General features: G+C 54.6%; 1 protein-coding gene across 2 annotated transcripts; it reads left to right on the top strand.

The window, feature by feature from the left end:
• The first annotated feature begins 526 nt into the window (after positions 1–526).
• On the top strand, positions 527–12,892 carry Pcif1 (phosphorylated CTD interacting factor 1). 2 transcript variants are annotated; one of them, XM_006970973.4, is made up of 17 exons: positions 527–1,302; positions 4,346–4,515; positions 5,670–5,812; positions 5,898–6,022; positions 6,945–7,079; positions 7,250–7,377; positions 7,493–7,647; positions 8,058–8,205; positions 8,290–8,373; positions 8,592–8,691; positions 9,849–10,011; positions 10,626–10,798; positions 10,930–11,016; positions 11,098–11,282; positions 11,935–12,028; positions 12,119–12,294; positions 12,394–12,892. In XM_006970973.4, the coding sequence occupies exons 1-17, from the start codon at positions 1,126–1,128 to the stop codon at positions 12,629–12,631; spliced, it is 2,481 nt and encodes an 826-aa protein (XP_006971035.2). In that variant the 5' UTR covers positions 527–1,125; the 3' UTR covers positions 12,632–12,892. The 2 variants fall into 2 exon arrangements, with proteins under 2 accessions (XP_006971035.2, XP_042132724.1); XM_042276790.2 differs by lacking the exon at positions 527–1,302 and adding an exon at positions 1,802–1,915.
• Positions 12,893–13,073: the final 181 nt, after the last annotated feature.

Below are 13,073 nucleotides of genomic sequence, written 5' to 3'. Positions count from 1 at the left end.
CAGCCTGGTCTACCAAGTGAGTTCCAGGAAAGGCACAAAGCTACACAGAGAAACCCTGTCTTGGAAGAAAAAAAAAAAAAAAAAAAAAAGTGATTGGCCAGGCATGGTGATGGATGCCTTAGTCCCAGCATTCAGGAGGCTATCCTGGTCAACATAGTGAGACCCTGCCTGAAAGGGGGAAAAAAAGTTGGCTGGACATCCCTTTAATCCCAGCACTTAGGAAACATTAGCAGGCAGATCTGAGTTCAAGGCCAGCATGGTTTGCCATCTCAAGTTCCTGGCCAGCAAGGGTTAACAAAGTAAGATTGTTTAACAGAAGAAAAAAAAAAAGCAAAAAGACATGCGAAGACCCCCCAACTCTAGCCCTCGAAGCTGCAGGCACAAGCGTCACCAGAGAACTGACCAGCCAGGGTAGCTGCGGCACCAGTCCAGCAGCAGGTGGCAAACTTGTCCTCCTTTCAAGCTACCCTAACTGGGCGACAGCTTCCTTAGCAGGCCACAAGTGGGTGGAGCTAGTGGCCTAATTCCGGCAGGAGCCGGTGAAGGTCCCGAGCTCTCGAGTCTCCTGCAGAGCTCCACTGTGTGGCCTTCACAACTTTCCAGCCGCCCAAAGCCAGCTTCTCCGCACCACACCACTCCTCCGACTGCTGGGCTATTCAAGAGCAACTTGTGAACAGGTTGCTAACGGAGAAGGTTCGTTCTGCACGCCATCTGGCCTCCGGGCAAAAGAGAAAACATCCCAGGGCCCGCAGGGGGACGGAGGCCCCGAGAGGACGAGATCGGATGGAAGCAGAAGAGCCCTGGGGAGGCTAGGACCCAGGTGCCCACCTCCGTCACCATTCCGCCTCTGCGTCGGCAGCCGAGCCAGAGCCCCCAGAAGATTCCAAACAAGCCTCGTGTCCCAAGTGTCTCAGATCCGCCACCCCTGCGAGTGTGTTCGGCAGGGAAACTGAGGCAGGGCGTGCGTGTGGATTCATTCCTTCCCGCCTACATCGCGAGAAAAGCAAAGCTGTTTTTCCCCCCGCTCCTTAGGACCACACGAGACAACAGGGAAGGGCGGGAGGATGGGGAGGGGGTCGAAAGCGATCAAGGTCTGGGGAAGCGGCCAACATTGCCACACTCAAGATGGCGGCGCGGCCGCGGCGAGGTCCCTCAGAGGCGGTACCAACGCATGCGCAGCGCGGAGTCCCGGCCCGGGACACAAGATGGCGGCAGCGGCGCTGGGGAGGGCGAGGCGGAGGCGGCAAAACGGGCGGTCGAGCAGAACGTGTGACCGCATCCCCTCGAGTCCGTTTCGGGCAGGTAAGAGCCCCAGGAAGCCATGGTCCCGCCGCGAGCCGCGCCAGGGTCCGGGGGTCCGAAGCAGGGCGGTGGAGGTCCCTCCGGCGCTTCCCGCTCGGGGCTGCCGCTCGCCCGGTCTCTTTCGCCGCCGCCATCTTAGGCCCGCGGGCGGGCAGCAGGGCCGCTGGCCGGGGTGAGTGCAGTGGGCCCGGCGAGCGCGGACGGAGCGGCCTCTGGGGCCCCTCCGCTGCTGCCGCTGCCGCCGTCGCCGCCGCCTTTGTGTCGGGCTCCGACTCTGAGTCGCCTCAGCCCGGGGGCGGGAGCGCGCGGCAGGGCGGGGGGCGGAGCCCGGAGATGGGCCGGCGCGCGCGCACCCCACATCCCGCCCCCGCCGGGCCCGGGGGAGGGGGGCGCGGGAGCGCGCTGGGGGGGGCAGGCCCCGCCCGCGCGCCTGCGCACTTGGCCGGCCCTGTGGCTCCGCCCGCCGCAGCCGGAGCGTTGTGATTGGTTCACTGGCAAGTGCCGCCCCACGTTCCTCCAATCCCGGAGTCGGATACTTTTCCTCGCCCGGGTTCCGCTGGTTGCGCAGATAGAGTTGTTTGTCTCTAGACTACGCTACTCTTCTCCGACTTTGGTATGCGTGGGGGTCCGGAAGGCAGAGGCTAAGCGAAAACATTAGCCTCATGGGAGCGGCAGTCAGCGTGCACACGCTGACTCCGGTGCACGGGTCGAGTGGTTCGGCCTTAGCTGTCGGGATGGCGCACGGCCTGGAACTTGGGTCTGGCCAACTTCCGAGCTGGTGTTTTGGCCGGAGACCTACTGCATCCATCTAAGCGGATTTATTTTGTTTCTTGTTTTTAAGAGACAGGATCTCCCTTGTGTAGCCCTGGTTGCCCTGGAACTCAACTACGTAGACCAGGCTGGTCTGGAACTCACAGAAATTCGCCTGCCTCTGCCTCTCGAGTGCAGGGATTAAAGGCGTGCGCCACCACACCCGCCTCGTTTAATTTTTAAATTATTATTAGTGTGTGCGTGCGTGCGCGCGCCCATAATGTGTGCTGGTGCTGTAACCCTAGGTCTCACATGCCTGGCAGTTACTGCGCTACGTAGTCACCACTAGCCCTTAACAGATTCTAAGTTGATAACCGTGTAAAGTGAAAAAAATAGTCATCTTGTCTCCCAGCCCCACTTGTGGTGTATTTAAAAATTACAAAGTCTTGTTGAGGGCGATGGCACAGCCCTGGAATTATAGCACTTAAGAGATGAGGCAGGATAGGACGAGCAAGGGCAGTAGGCCTGTAATCGCAATACTTGGAGATACCGGCAGGCGTTTAAGGCCGGGCCCAGCTATGTGAGGCCCTGTCCTAAAGTTACCAATTCTTTTGTAACTGCCTTCCCGGTTTCTGACTCCTAACAGGTCTAAGGCGGTACAGCAACCCTAGATGAGTCTGGTAACAGCTGGTTTGGGAAGTGCTGTGGCGGTCCCATTTGGGTGGCCGTGGGCTGGGCTGCTTCTGCCTTCTCTAACAAATGCATCTACGGGGTGCGCCCTGTCACATTTCTGGGATAAACATTTCTCAATAAAGGTGAATGAGATGTGCTATATGTGTTTGCATGTTTTTATTTTTATTTTATAATGTTTTTTAATAAGATATTTTTCAAAGCAGTGTGTCTTTTACTAGTTGTGGGTGACTTAAGAGAGTGCCCCCAAGTCTTCCATATGTATGCTTTGTTTCCTTTTCTTTGGTATACAGACACTTTGATTAGCACAGCTGGCTGGCTGTGCCATGTATGGGACTGTAGTGTTCAAAATGAAAACATGATTCCCATTGCCATGTATCCGTATCCCACCTAATGGGAAGGCTGAAGTGGGAGGATCTTTTGAGCTCAGTGGTTGAAGATCAATCTAGGCAACACAGTCAAATCCAATTCAGAAAGGAAAGCTGATGATGGTGGTCCTCACCTGAAATCCTAGCACTTGGGAAATCAAAGACGACAGATTGGGAGTTCAAGGTCATACTCAGCTACCAAGTGAGTTTGAGGCCAACCTGGAATACTTGAGTCCCCATCTCAATCAATCCAAGAACAAAAAAGAAAAAAAATGTCAGATCCAGGATTTCAGGTGGAATTGCTTATTGGAGTGCTCACTTAGCACCCTCAGATCTGGCTTTGATCTCCAGTAAAGCAAGCTGTTTCTTCTTCTTCCAGTCCTGGTTGTACAGCCTCTAATCTCAGCTAACCCCAGAGACTGAAGCAGGATGATTGTAGATTGATGCCTTCTTGAACTACACAGATCAAGGACATTCTTACCCACTTTTTGAGACCCTGCCTCGAGTTCAAGAGGTCTGGCTCAGTGGCAGAACAATTCTCTAGCAAGAGCAAGGATCTAGACTGTCCTAGTACCTCATATTTGTTAAGCTGTACGTAGTGGTCTCAGCCAAGGGCTGGTGATGTAGCCCACGAGAGGGTACTTGCCTGTCGTGTACAAGGCTCAGGATTCCATCCCTGGCACTTCAGAACCACCAACCAATCAACCAACCTCAAGGTGATAGATATGAAAGCATTAAACCAAGTATAGAGCTGTAGAGCTCTGTTGATAACCAAGTTCAGGGCCTAGGAAGGCAAACTTGGTTGGTTGAAAGCCTGAGAAGTACATTGTTTTCGTTTTTTTTTTTTTTTTTTTTTTTTTTTTAAACCAGGTGATGGTGGTACACTACTTTAATCCTAAGTACCCAGGAAGCAGAGGCACAAAAATCTCTGTGAGGTCAAGGCCAGTTTGGTCTATAGAGCAAGTTCTAGGACAGCCAGGGCCACACAGGGAAGCCCTGTCCAAAAAAAAAACAAAAAACAAAAAAAACCAACAACAACAACAACAAGAAAACCCAACTCAATAACAACAAAAAGGATCTGTTTCAGCACATTTATTTAGACAGGTTCACGCTATTATCAACTGGGCTTGTCTTGATCTTGATTCCTGGAGCCTCCAGACCCTCCCAGTGTGTCTTTGTCCCTGCCTAGTAAGGTGTCACAGGCCAATGACTCTTTTCTTCTATTTGCTCTCCAGCTGCTGATGCACGGAGTCCCCGGGGTCCCTGTCTACACTGCTGACCAGCCCACCCACCTGTGCTGCACCTTCCTGTGGGTCTCCCTCCCGCTTCTGTGGGACCCCGTGACGTGGGTTCAATCCAACCAGAGAAGAAAACCCTCTCATGCTAGTGTTGCAGACCCCAGAGGGTGAGAGAAAAGGGGACCTTATTCAGCCTTGAAACCCATGGGCTCAGCCCCTAAAGGAGTCATTCCAAACCTTTCTGTAATCAAGGCCCTCTTGTTATACATGTCTTGTTGCTGCTGCAATTTTTATCCGCCAAACTGTACAGATAAAAGTATCTATTGACTTTTCCCTTTCCAAATTAACAGACGTCTCTGAGTGTACAATAAAATAAATGTTCAATGATTGCTATGTGGTCGTCAACAGTCAGGGATCCTGATCAGCATGCACAGAAAACAGAAAACCTTTCTGTCAGCCTCTGTGGTCTCACTGTGGGTGAGGGTTTCTTGTGGGCTCTGTAACATACTAAAGACAACATGAGCATCCCCAGTCTGATCTCAGGCGGCCCCCAGGTGTGTAGTAGGTCCCAGACTGGGAAGCACCGGCCGTTGAGGGTTGTGCTGGGTGTGCTCTGGGAGGGAGGAGTGGGAAATCCAGACCTGAAGAAGCTGGCTTCCGTGTTAACCTGGGGCTTCGGAAGGACTGACCCAGATAGCCCTCTTCAGTTACACTGGTTTCCTTAGCAACAAACTACAACCAGAGTCCACGCTTCCTCCCCAGCTGACCCACTGGGACTTTACCTAGTGGGAGCAATAAAACTGTCTTCCCAAGAGGAGCAGGCACTGGTCCTTGTAGAAGTGACTTTTCAAAGGCAGACCTTGGTCTTGTTGGCCCCTTGGTGTTTTGTAAATGTCTGCAGGGTTAGTAGAGCTCCTTTGGGTCCAGGCGGCATTTGTAGCTCTGGAGAGCAATGTACTGGACCCAGTCTAATGAGACAGTCCCACGGTAGGTCTAGCCATTCAGGCACTACCGTGCATTTTCAGTGACACTGCAATAGCTTTGTCCACCAAACCTGGGCAGGGAGGCAGGAAAGTGCCTTCCTGGAAGATGTGAGCCCAAGGGCAAGCCAGGCCATTAAGGGGGAAGATTGGCTAGGCGGGCACCCTATCTTAAAGTTGAGGGACAGAAACTTCAACTTCACTGCTCCTGTGGCACCAGTTGGCTGGCTGCCAGGACAAGACTGTGTTGGATTTCTCAAATCTGTAGATAAGTTGCCAGAGCCCTTAGTTGTAATTGGTGAGTAGGATGGTGTTGACACTCTTGGTCCTCTGTGTGGCAGGTCCCGAGTGGCTGCTGAGATGGCCAATGAGAATCACGGCAGCCCCCGGGAGGAAGCATCCCTTCTAAGTCACTCTCCAGGCACCTCCAATCAGAGCCAGCCCTGTTCTCCAAAGCCAGTTCGCCTAGTACAGGACCTCCCAGGTACTGAAGGGAGTGGTGGGGGCTGGTAAGATAGCAGGGGTGCTGTGCACAGCCCTGACGGTCTGGGTTGTCCTCTTGTTTGCAGAGGAGCTGGTACATGCAGGCTGGGAGAAGTGCTGGAGCCGGAGGGAGAGCCGTCCTTACTACTTCAACCGATTCACCAACCAGTCCCTGTGGGAGATGCCCGTGCTGGGCCAGCACGATGTGCTTGTGAGTGCCAACTTGGGGCAAGGGTCTCAGAGCAGGCCTCTGGCCTTCCACAAATGTATCTCAAACAGCTAGGTGTCTTGCCCTGTGCTGATACCTACAGTTAAAATGTCAAGCAAGACAGCCCCTGTCTTCAGGGACCCTATCATCAATCAGGAGAGACAGGGGAGCAGATTATTAGTGTATGCTGAATACCGGGCACCATGCAAAGAGATAGAGACGTCAGCAAGAGCTCCCCGTCTTTGTGGTATGCTTATTCTGTGGCAGATAGTAGGATTCCAGTTGTGGACTTAAAGAATGTATTGAAATCCATTGGGGATCCTGGTCTGGGAAGAGAAGGAAGAGCTCCTCTGAGAATCAGGGTTTCAGGGCTGCTGGCTAAGGGGGAGAGAATGTTCTAGGAGTCTAACCACAGGCTATCTGGTAGGAACCTCAGCTCTTGGACCCCTCAGCTGGAGCAACCCTTACTATACACAGTCAGGCAGGGCCTCTTCTTTTTGCAGGTGAAGACAGTGAGGTTCAAAGGGAAGTAGCTGGCCCGAGGCCATATGGCTGCTTGTAGGCAGAGGGGTGTCTGCAGCGATTCTTGGTGTGGCTAAAGGAGGTCCATGCAGAGCCTTTGTATCTGAAAAATAACATTCGCTGACTTCTCTTGATTCCTGATTGCTATTTGTTCTTGAGGCGCTGATCTAACACAGACATCATACCAAGTCACTCACTGACTTGTGTCACAATGTCAGTGCTGAGGTGGGGCTGACGTGGCCTTTCTGAAGGTGAGGGCATAAGGAAGCAGGTAGCAGGCAGGATGGAGGCCAGGGTTTTTCATCTGCATCCCAGGCCTTTGGCCTCCTTAAGGAAGAGTCTGAAGTGTGGGGCTCCTAAGCCACTGGCCCTGTTTGCAGTTCCACTGTTTTCCCTCCACTAGTCGGACCCTTTGGGGCTGAATGCAACCCCACTGCCCCAAGACTCAAGCTTGGAAACTCCTCCAGTGGAGAACAAGCCCAGGAAGCGGCAGCTCTCGGAAGAGCAGCCAAGTGGCAACGGTGTGAAGAAGCCCAAGGTGAGTGTCGGGGCTCTCAGGACCTGGCTGCTAAGTGGTTACCTTGGGCATGTGGCCAGCAGCTCCCTGCGAGGGCTGGGTCACGAGGGAGTCCCAAGTGCAGCTGCTGGGCATGCTGCTGGGCCTGGCTGCAGTCCTGCCTTGATGCCTTTTGGATTCTTTTCCTTCAGATAGAAATACCTGTGACACCCACAAGCCAGTCGGTGCCCAGTTCCCCCAGCATCCCAGGAACCCCAACACTAAAGATTTGGGGTGCATCTGCTGAAGATAAGCAAGCAGCTCTCCTCCGACCCACTGAGTGAGTCCTTGCTGACTGGCTTAGCTGTATCCGCTGCTGATGGGCAGCCTGCCCAGGACTGTGTGGTGTGGTAGTGGTGGGCAGGCCATCCTCACAACTCCTGTCTGTGCCCTAGGGTGTACTGGGACCTGGACATCCAGACCAATGCTGTCATCAAGCACAGGGCTCCTTCCGAGGTCCTGCCCCCACACCCTGAGGTCGAGCTGCTCCGCTCGCAGCTCATCCTGAAGCTCCGCCAGCACTACCGGGAGCTGTGCCAGCAGCGGGAGGGTGAGGGCTCTGCAGCCTGCCGTGGCGTCACCACTTGGGTGTGGGTGGGAACTGGTGTGTGCTGCAGGGACGCGGACCTGTTGGGGTCCCAGCTCTGTGATGCTGAGTGCTTCTCGGTGTGTCTGCCGCTTGTACGCCTGGAAGGTGAGAACCAAAACTCTTAGAGAGAGCCTGCTTGGATGGAGCCCACACCTCCCAGCTCCCAGGAGGCTCAGGCAGGATTTTGAATTCCAGGCTAGTCTGGGCTGCATTACCAGACCCTGTCTTAAAAAAAATCAAGTACTCAAGATTCTCAGACTATAGTTTGGGAAAATGGAAGTCTAGGAAATCAGCATGTGAAAAACACCTTTTCCTGTCTCAGTGGACTCCGCCGACTACTCCGGGTCCTTAGCAGCTCTCTTGTCTCACAGGCATTGAGCCACCCCGAGAATCTTTCAACCGCTGGATGCTGGAGCGCAAAGTAGTAGACAAAGGGTCTGACCCCCTGCTGCCAAGCAACTGTGAACCAGTTGTGTCACCTTCCATGTTTCGTGAAATTATGAATGACATTCCCATCAGGTATAGCTCCACAGCTCAGCTGCTTGGTCCTTGTGCCAGGTCACATGTAGGAGGGCGCTAACTCTTGCCTGTTTTCTAACTCAGGTTATCCCGAATCAAGTTCCGGGAGGAAGCCAAACGCCTGCTCTTTAAATATGCAGAGGCTGCCAGGCGGCTCATTGAGTCCAGGTTTGGCTTTCTCTGCCCCACACAATCAAAATGGGGGTGGGGGGGGCATACACCTGGCTAACGCTCATAGGCTTGTCAATGCTGCCCAAGACAGGTGGGTGGCAAGCCTAGAGGCTAGTGCCTGAGATGGGAGTGAAGGAGGAGGAGCAGGGGAGGAGCAGAGACCTAACAGCTGGGCCCTGCACCAAGTACAGCTTTCTCTTGCGATCAACCTGCAGGAGCGCATCCCCTGACAGCAGGAAAGTGGTCAAGTGGAACGTGGAAGACACCTTCAGCTGGCTTCGGAAGGACCACTCGGCCTCCAAGGAGGACTACATGGTGAGAGGGCCCCAGGGCGAGGTGAAAGACTCTGCTGCTGGTCAGGCTGGCTTCCACAACAGCCTTTGTGCAGCGAGGCAGACCGTGATGCCCATCAGTCCCCAGTCACTGGAGATGCTCAAGGCCCATGGCTTTCTCTCAACCATTCTTACTGCAATCTTAGGCTCAGACGCATACAAACAGCTGCCTTTCAACCTGATGAATGTTCAACATGTCTCCTCAGTAGATCTGTGAGAGCAGTCTGCCTTTTCTTGTGTGTATCCATATTACAATTAAAAGCCACCTTTAGGGGGTTGAAGAGATGGCTCAGCAGTTAAGAGCACTAGCTGTTCTTCCAATGAATTGGGCTTCAATTCCAGCACCTACATGGAGCTGACAGCTGCCTGTAGCTCCCATTATAAGGGATCTGACGCCGCTTCTGCTGCTGGGGGCACCAGGCGGCACCTGGTGTCCAGACATAAGACCTAAGAGATGGTAAACACTAATATCACACACAAGCCAAATACTGAAAAACAGCCAGCCCCCATCAGATTCGGTCCCTATTCTTAGTGTATCTACAGCCCTTCTGTTCTCTGGCCCGTGCCTGTCCCCTCTCCCTCTCCATCAGCACTTGCAATGGGCTTTCTTTTCAGGACTGTTTCTCATAGACACGTTTTACACATGACAACATTAAGTGTACTTGACATGTGGTGACACACACAGGTCCAGCCCTGGCCAGAGTGACCTGTTCTCCCGTTGCAGTTTCACAGGTATCATTTTCTTTACAAGGACTTCAAAGTACAACCTTTAAGTCTGCACCAACCAAGTTCTCTGTGCTGTAGCAGCCCTCCAGTAGAAGGCCAGCGCTGTACGCTGGGGGCCTGACCACCAGTCATCTTGGGTTCCACCCATGGAACTGCAACAAAAACTGCAGCCGTTCATTGGACGGGCTTGGTGGATCAAGGGAATGACACTGACTGTTCACAATGTCCTGTTTGCTAGCTTCAATTCCCTTGATAGGAACAAGATTCAGAGAAGTCCAAGCAACATGGCTAGTAAACAGTAGAGCCACTGTCAAAACTGGGACATCTGGGGTCCAATAGCCCCACAAGCGTTCCACCTGCCAGCCCCACCGAGGCCCTTGGGCCACCAGTGTCCTGACCAGGGCTTTTCTCCAGGACCGCCTGGAGCACCTGCGGAGGCAGTGTGGGCCCCATGTCTCCGCTGCAGCCAAGGACTCTGTGGAAGGCATCTGCAGCAAGATCTACCACATCTCCCTGGAGTATGTTAAACGGATCCGAGAGAAGCACCTCGCCATCCTCAAGGAAAACAACATCCCAGGTAGGGCTGAAATGGCGAGCCACCTCTAATGCCATCTAGCCTGTGTCCTAGGCCCTGGTTGAAGAACCATGTGAGGCTGTGCCTCAGAGCCAGGGACTGGACTGATTTGGGAGAACCTAATTTCTTGGAGTAATGTTGGATAGAACCTGCTGTGTCCTTTGGCTCTGGGGTGTTAGTACTCCCCTGGGAAATGAACTAATGAGAATCAGAGAGCCAGAAGTTGATGAAAGATGGGCCTACAGTTAGTTAAGCAGACCTGGGTCATATCCCTAAAACTTTGCTTTCCCCAGCCCCAAGTGTAATAATTCCTGCCATGATAATGTGAGTGTTCATATCAAAAAACCACACAGGCCCCAAAGATCCCTATATAAGCAAACTCAACTGTCCAAACAAAGGCCACAATTTTCATACTTCAATTGTCTAGCAGGCCAAAGGCATTGCAAATGGAGTCTGCTTCAATGCCGAGTGTATTGATACATGCCACCAGTTACTGCCACTTGCCTGGTGGCTTTTTAAATGGCTGTTTCCTTTGTGACGGAAACTGTGAGCACTGGCATTGTAAGCACAAGGGCTGCCTGGAGCTGGACAGCCCTCACTGTCCTCCTTGCCCACAGATGAGGTGGAGGCCTCAGAAGTGGAGCCCCGGCTGGTCTACTGCTACCCAGTTCGTCTGGCTGTGTCGGCACCCCCCATGCCTAGTGTGGAGATGCACATGGAGAATAGTGTGGTCTGCATCCGGTATAAGGGAGAGATGGTCAAGGTCAGCCGCAGCTACTTCAGCAAACTGGTGAGAGCTGGGGGAGCCCATGCTGATGGTGTGAGTGGAGGCTTGGGCCCTTCCTTGACCATCGTCCTCAGCAGCTGGCTAGTAACGAGATCCTAAGATCACTGCTCAATCCCTTTCTTTCTGTCACGCAGTGGCTCCTTTACCGCTATAGCTGTGTTGATGATTCAGCCTTTGAGAGGTTCCTGCCTCGAGTCTGGTGTCTTCTCCGTCGATACCAGGTATAGCTCTGGGGCCAGGGAGGGCTCCCTTGGCAGGGAACAGGAAGCCTGAGCCTCACACTGACTAAGGCTGATCTGCAGATGATGTTTGGCGTGGGCCTCTACGAGGGGACTGGCCTGCAGGGGTCACTGCCTGTGCACGTCTTTGAGGCCCTCCACCGACTCTTCGGCGTCAGTTTCGAGTGCTTCGCCTCCCCTCTCAACTGCTACTTCCGCCAGTACTGTTCTGCCTTCCCTGACACAGATGGCTACTTTGGCTCCCGCGGGTGAGATTCCGGGGTTGCTGGGTCCCTTCTGCCCACAACGATGCCCTCTAGGAGCCTGGGTGGCTTAGGGCTTTGGAGCCGGGCAGTCTTGAAGGTGGCCCCTGCTTCCCTGTCCACCATGTGTGCACACCATTTACACGCCGAGGGAGCTCTGGGAACCTCCAGTTCCCTGGCTTCCTGGGCGGACCATGTAACAGACACAACCTAGGCTGGCCTGTAGGCCTCTCCGTGAATGGGCTGAGGTTGGGACTAGGAAGCCCTGGCTCCAGGCGTTGAAGGATGAGAGGGAGCGAGCGCACCTTGAGAGCAGCAGGGTGAGGAGAGCACCGACGACCGGGTAAACTAGGGAGGAAGTGCTAGGTGGACAAGGAGAGGCCTGTGCTCGCCAGCCGGGGAAGCCCTGGGTGTGGCGTCTGCTGTGGCGGCTTTGGACTCTAGTTCAACTTAGTGGACACAGGTACACACTAGGCTCCATCCTCAGGTCACCTATTCGAGAGGCAGGGTCACTTTCCTTGTCCTAGCACAGTTAAGGGTGAAGGTTGGCCTCTGGCCCGACTGTGGTCATCTCTTCACTGTGGCTGTCTAGAGGTGGGGGCAGTATGTGTGAGGGGCTGGGTGCTGCTGGCGGGCCACAATGCTCACCTTTCTGTAGGCCCTGCCTGGACTTCGCCCCGCTGAGTGGTTCCTTTGAGGCCAACCCTCCGTTCTGCGAGGAGCTCATGGATGCTATGGTCTCTCACTTTGAGGTGGGTGTGCTGCCAACTGACGGGGCAGGCACAATTGCAGAGGGCCCTTCGGGGCAGGACCTCATCTCCACCCCATCCTTCCCCCCACAGAAACTGCTGGAGAGCTCACCAGAGCCCCTGTCCTTCATTGTGTTCATCCCCGAGTGGCGGGAGCCCCCCACGCCAGCGCTCACCCGAATGGAGCAGAGCCGCTTCAAACGCCACCAGCTGGTCTTGCCTGCCTTTGAGCACGAGTACCGCAGTGGCTCCCAGCACATCTGCAAGAAGTAGGTGCCCGGGCAGCGGGGGAGGAAGCCAGGCCAGGCTGGCAGGCTGGGGGAGCAGGCCGGCCCGTGCCCTACCTAAGCAGCTGCCTCTGCCCGCAGGGAGGAAATGCACTACAAGGCCGTCCACAACACGGCCGTGCTCTTCCTGCAGAATGACCCCGGCTTTGCCAAGTGGGGGCCGACACCGGAGCGGCTGCAGGAGCTCACCGCTGCCTACAAGCAGTCGGGCCGCAGCCACGGCTCCAGCTCTTCCTCCTCCTCCTCCTCCTCCTCAGAGGCCAAGGACCGGGACTCAGGCCGGGAGCAGGGCCCTAGCCGAGAGCCTCACCCCACTTAACATATCCTGCGGGGAGGAGGAGCCCTGGGGTGCTGTTCCAGACCTGCTGGGACTCGGCCCTCAGGGCCCTCCCCTGGGGTGGCAGCAGGACTTGGGCTGCCAGGGACATAGGAATATTATGACTCTGCCAGGGCTCCCCTCCCTGCTCTCACCCCCAGACTCACCAAGCCCCTTGTAAATAGGCCCATGCCTTCCCAGCCCCACACTCACCCTGTTGCTGCCTTGTTTCATTTGTAAAGGAAATACAGAAACTCCCCAAGAGTGTGTGAGGGCCTTGGGGCGACTGCCTCTGTGACCACTCTGTACCCCATCTAGGTGCCCCTTATCAAGAACCCTAGGTTTTCACACCCATCCATCCTTGGGTCTTTGTAGTTCTGAGTCCCTAGCGGCTTCTGAGCTCAACAGGTTGGAGGAGTCCAGAGCACTGCAGCTGAGCCTGCCT

This window comes from Peromyscus maniculatus, chromosome 4, assembly GCF_049852395.1.
Source record: "Peromyscus maniculatus bairdii isolate BWxNUB_F1_BW_parent chromosome 4, HU_Pman_BW_mat_3.1, whole genome shotgun sequence".
NCBI classification, from domain to species: domain Eukaryota; kingdom Metazoa; phylum Chordata; class Mammalia; order Rodentia; family Cricetidae; genus Peromyscus; species Peromyscus maniculatus.
This window is presented reverse-complemented; position numbering and strand designations above follow the sequence as displayed.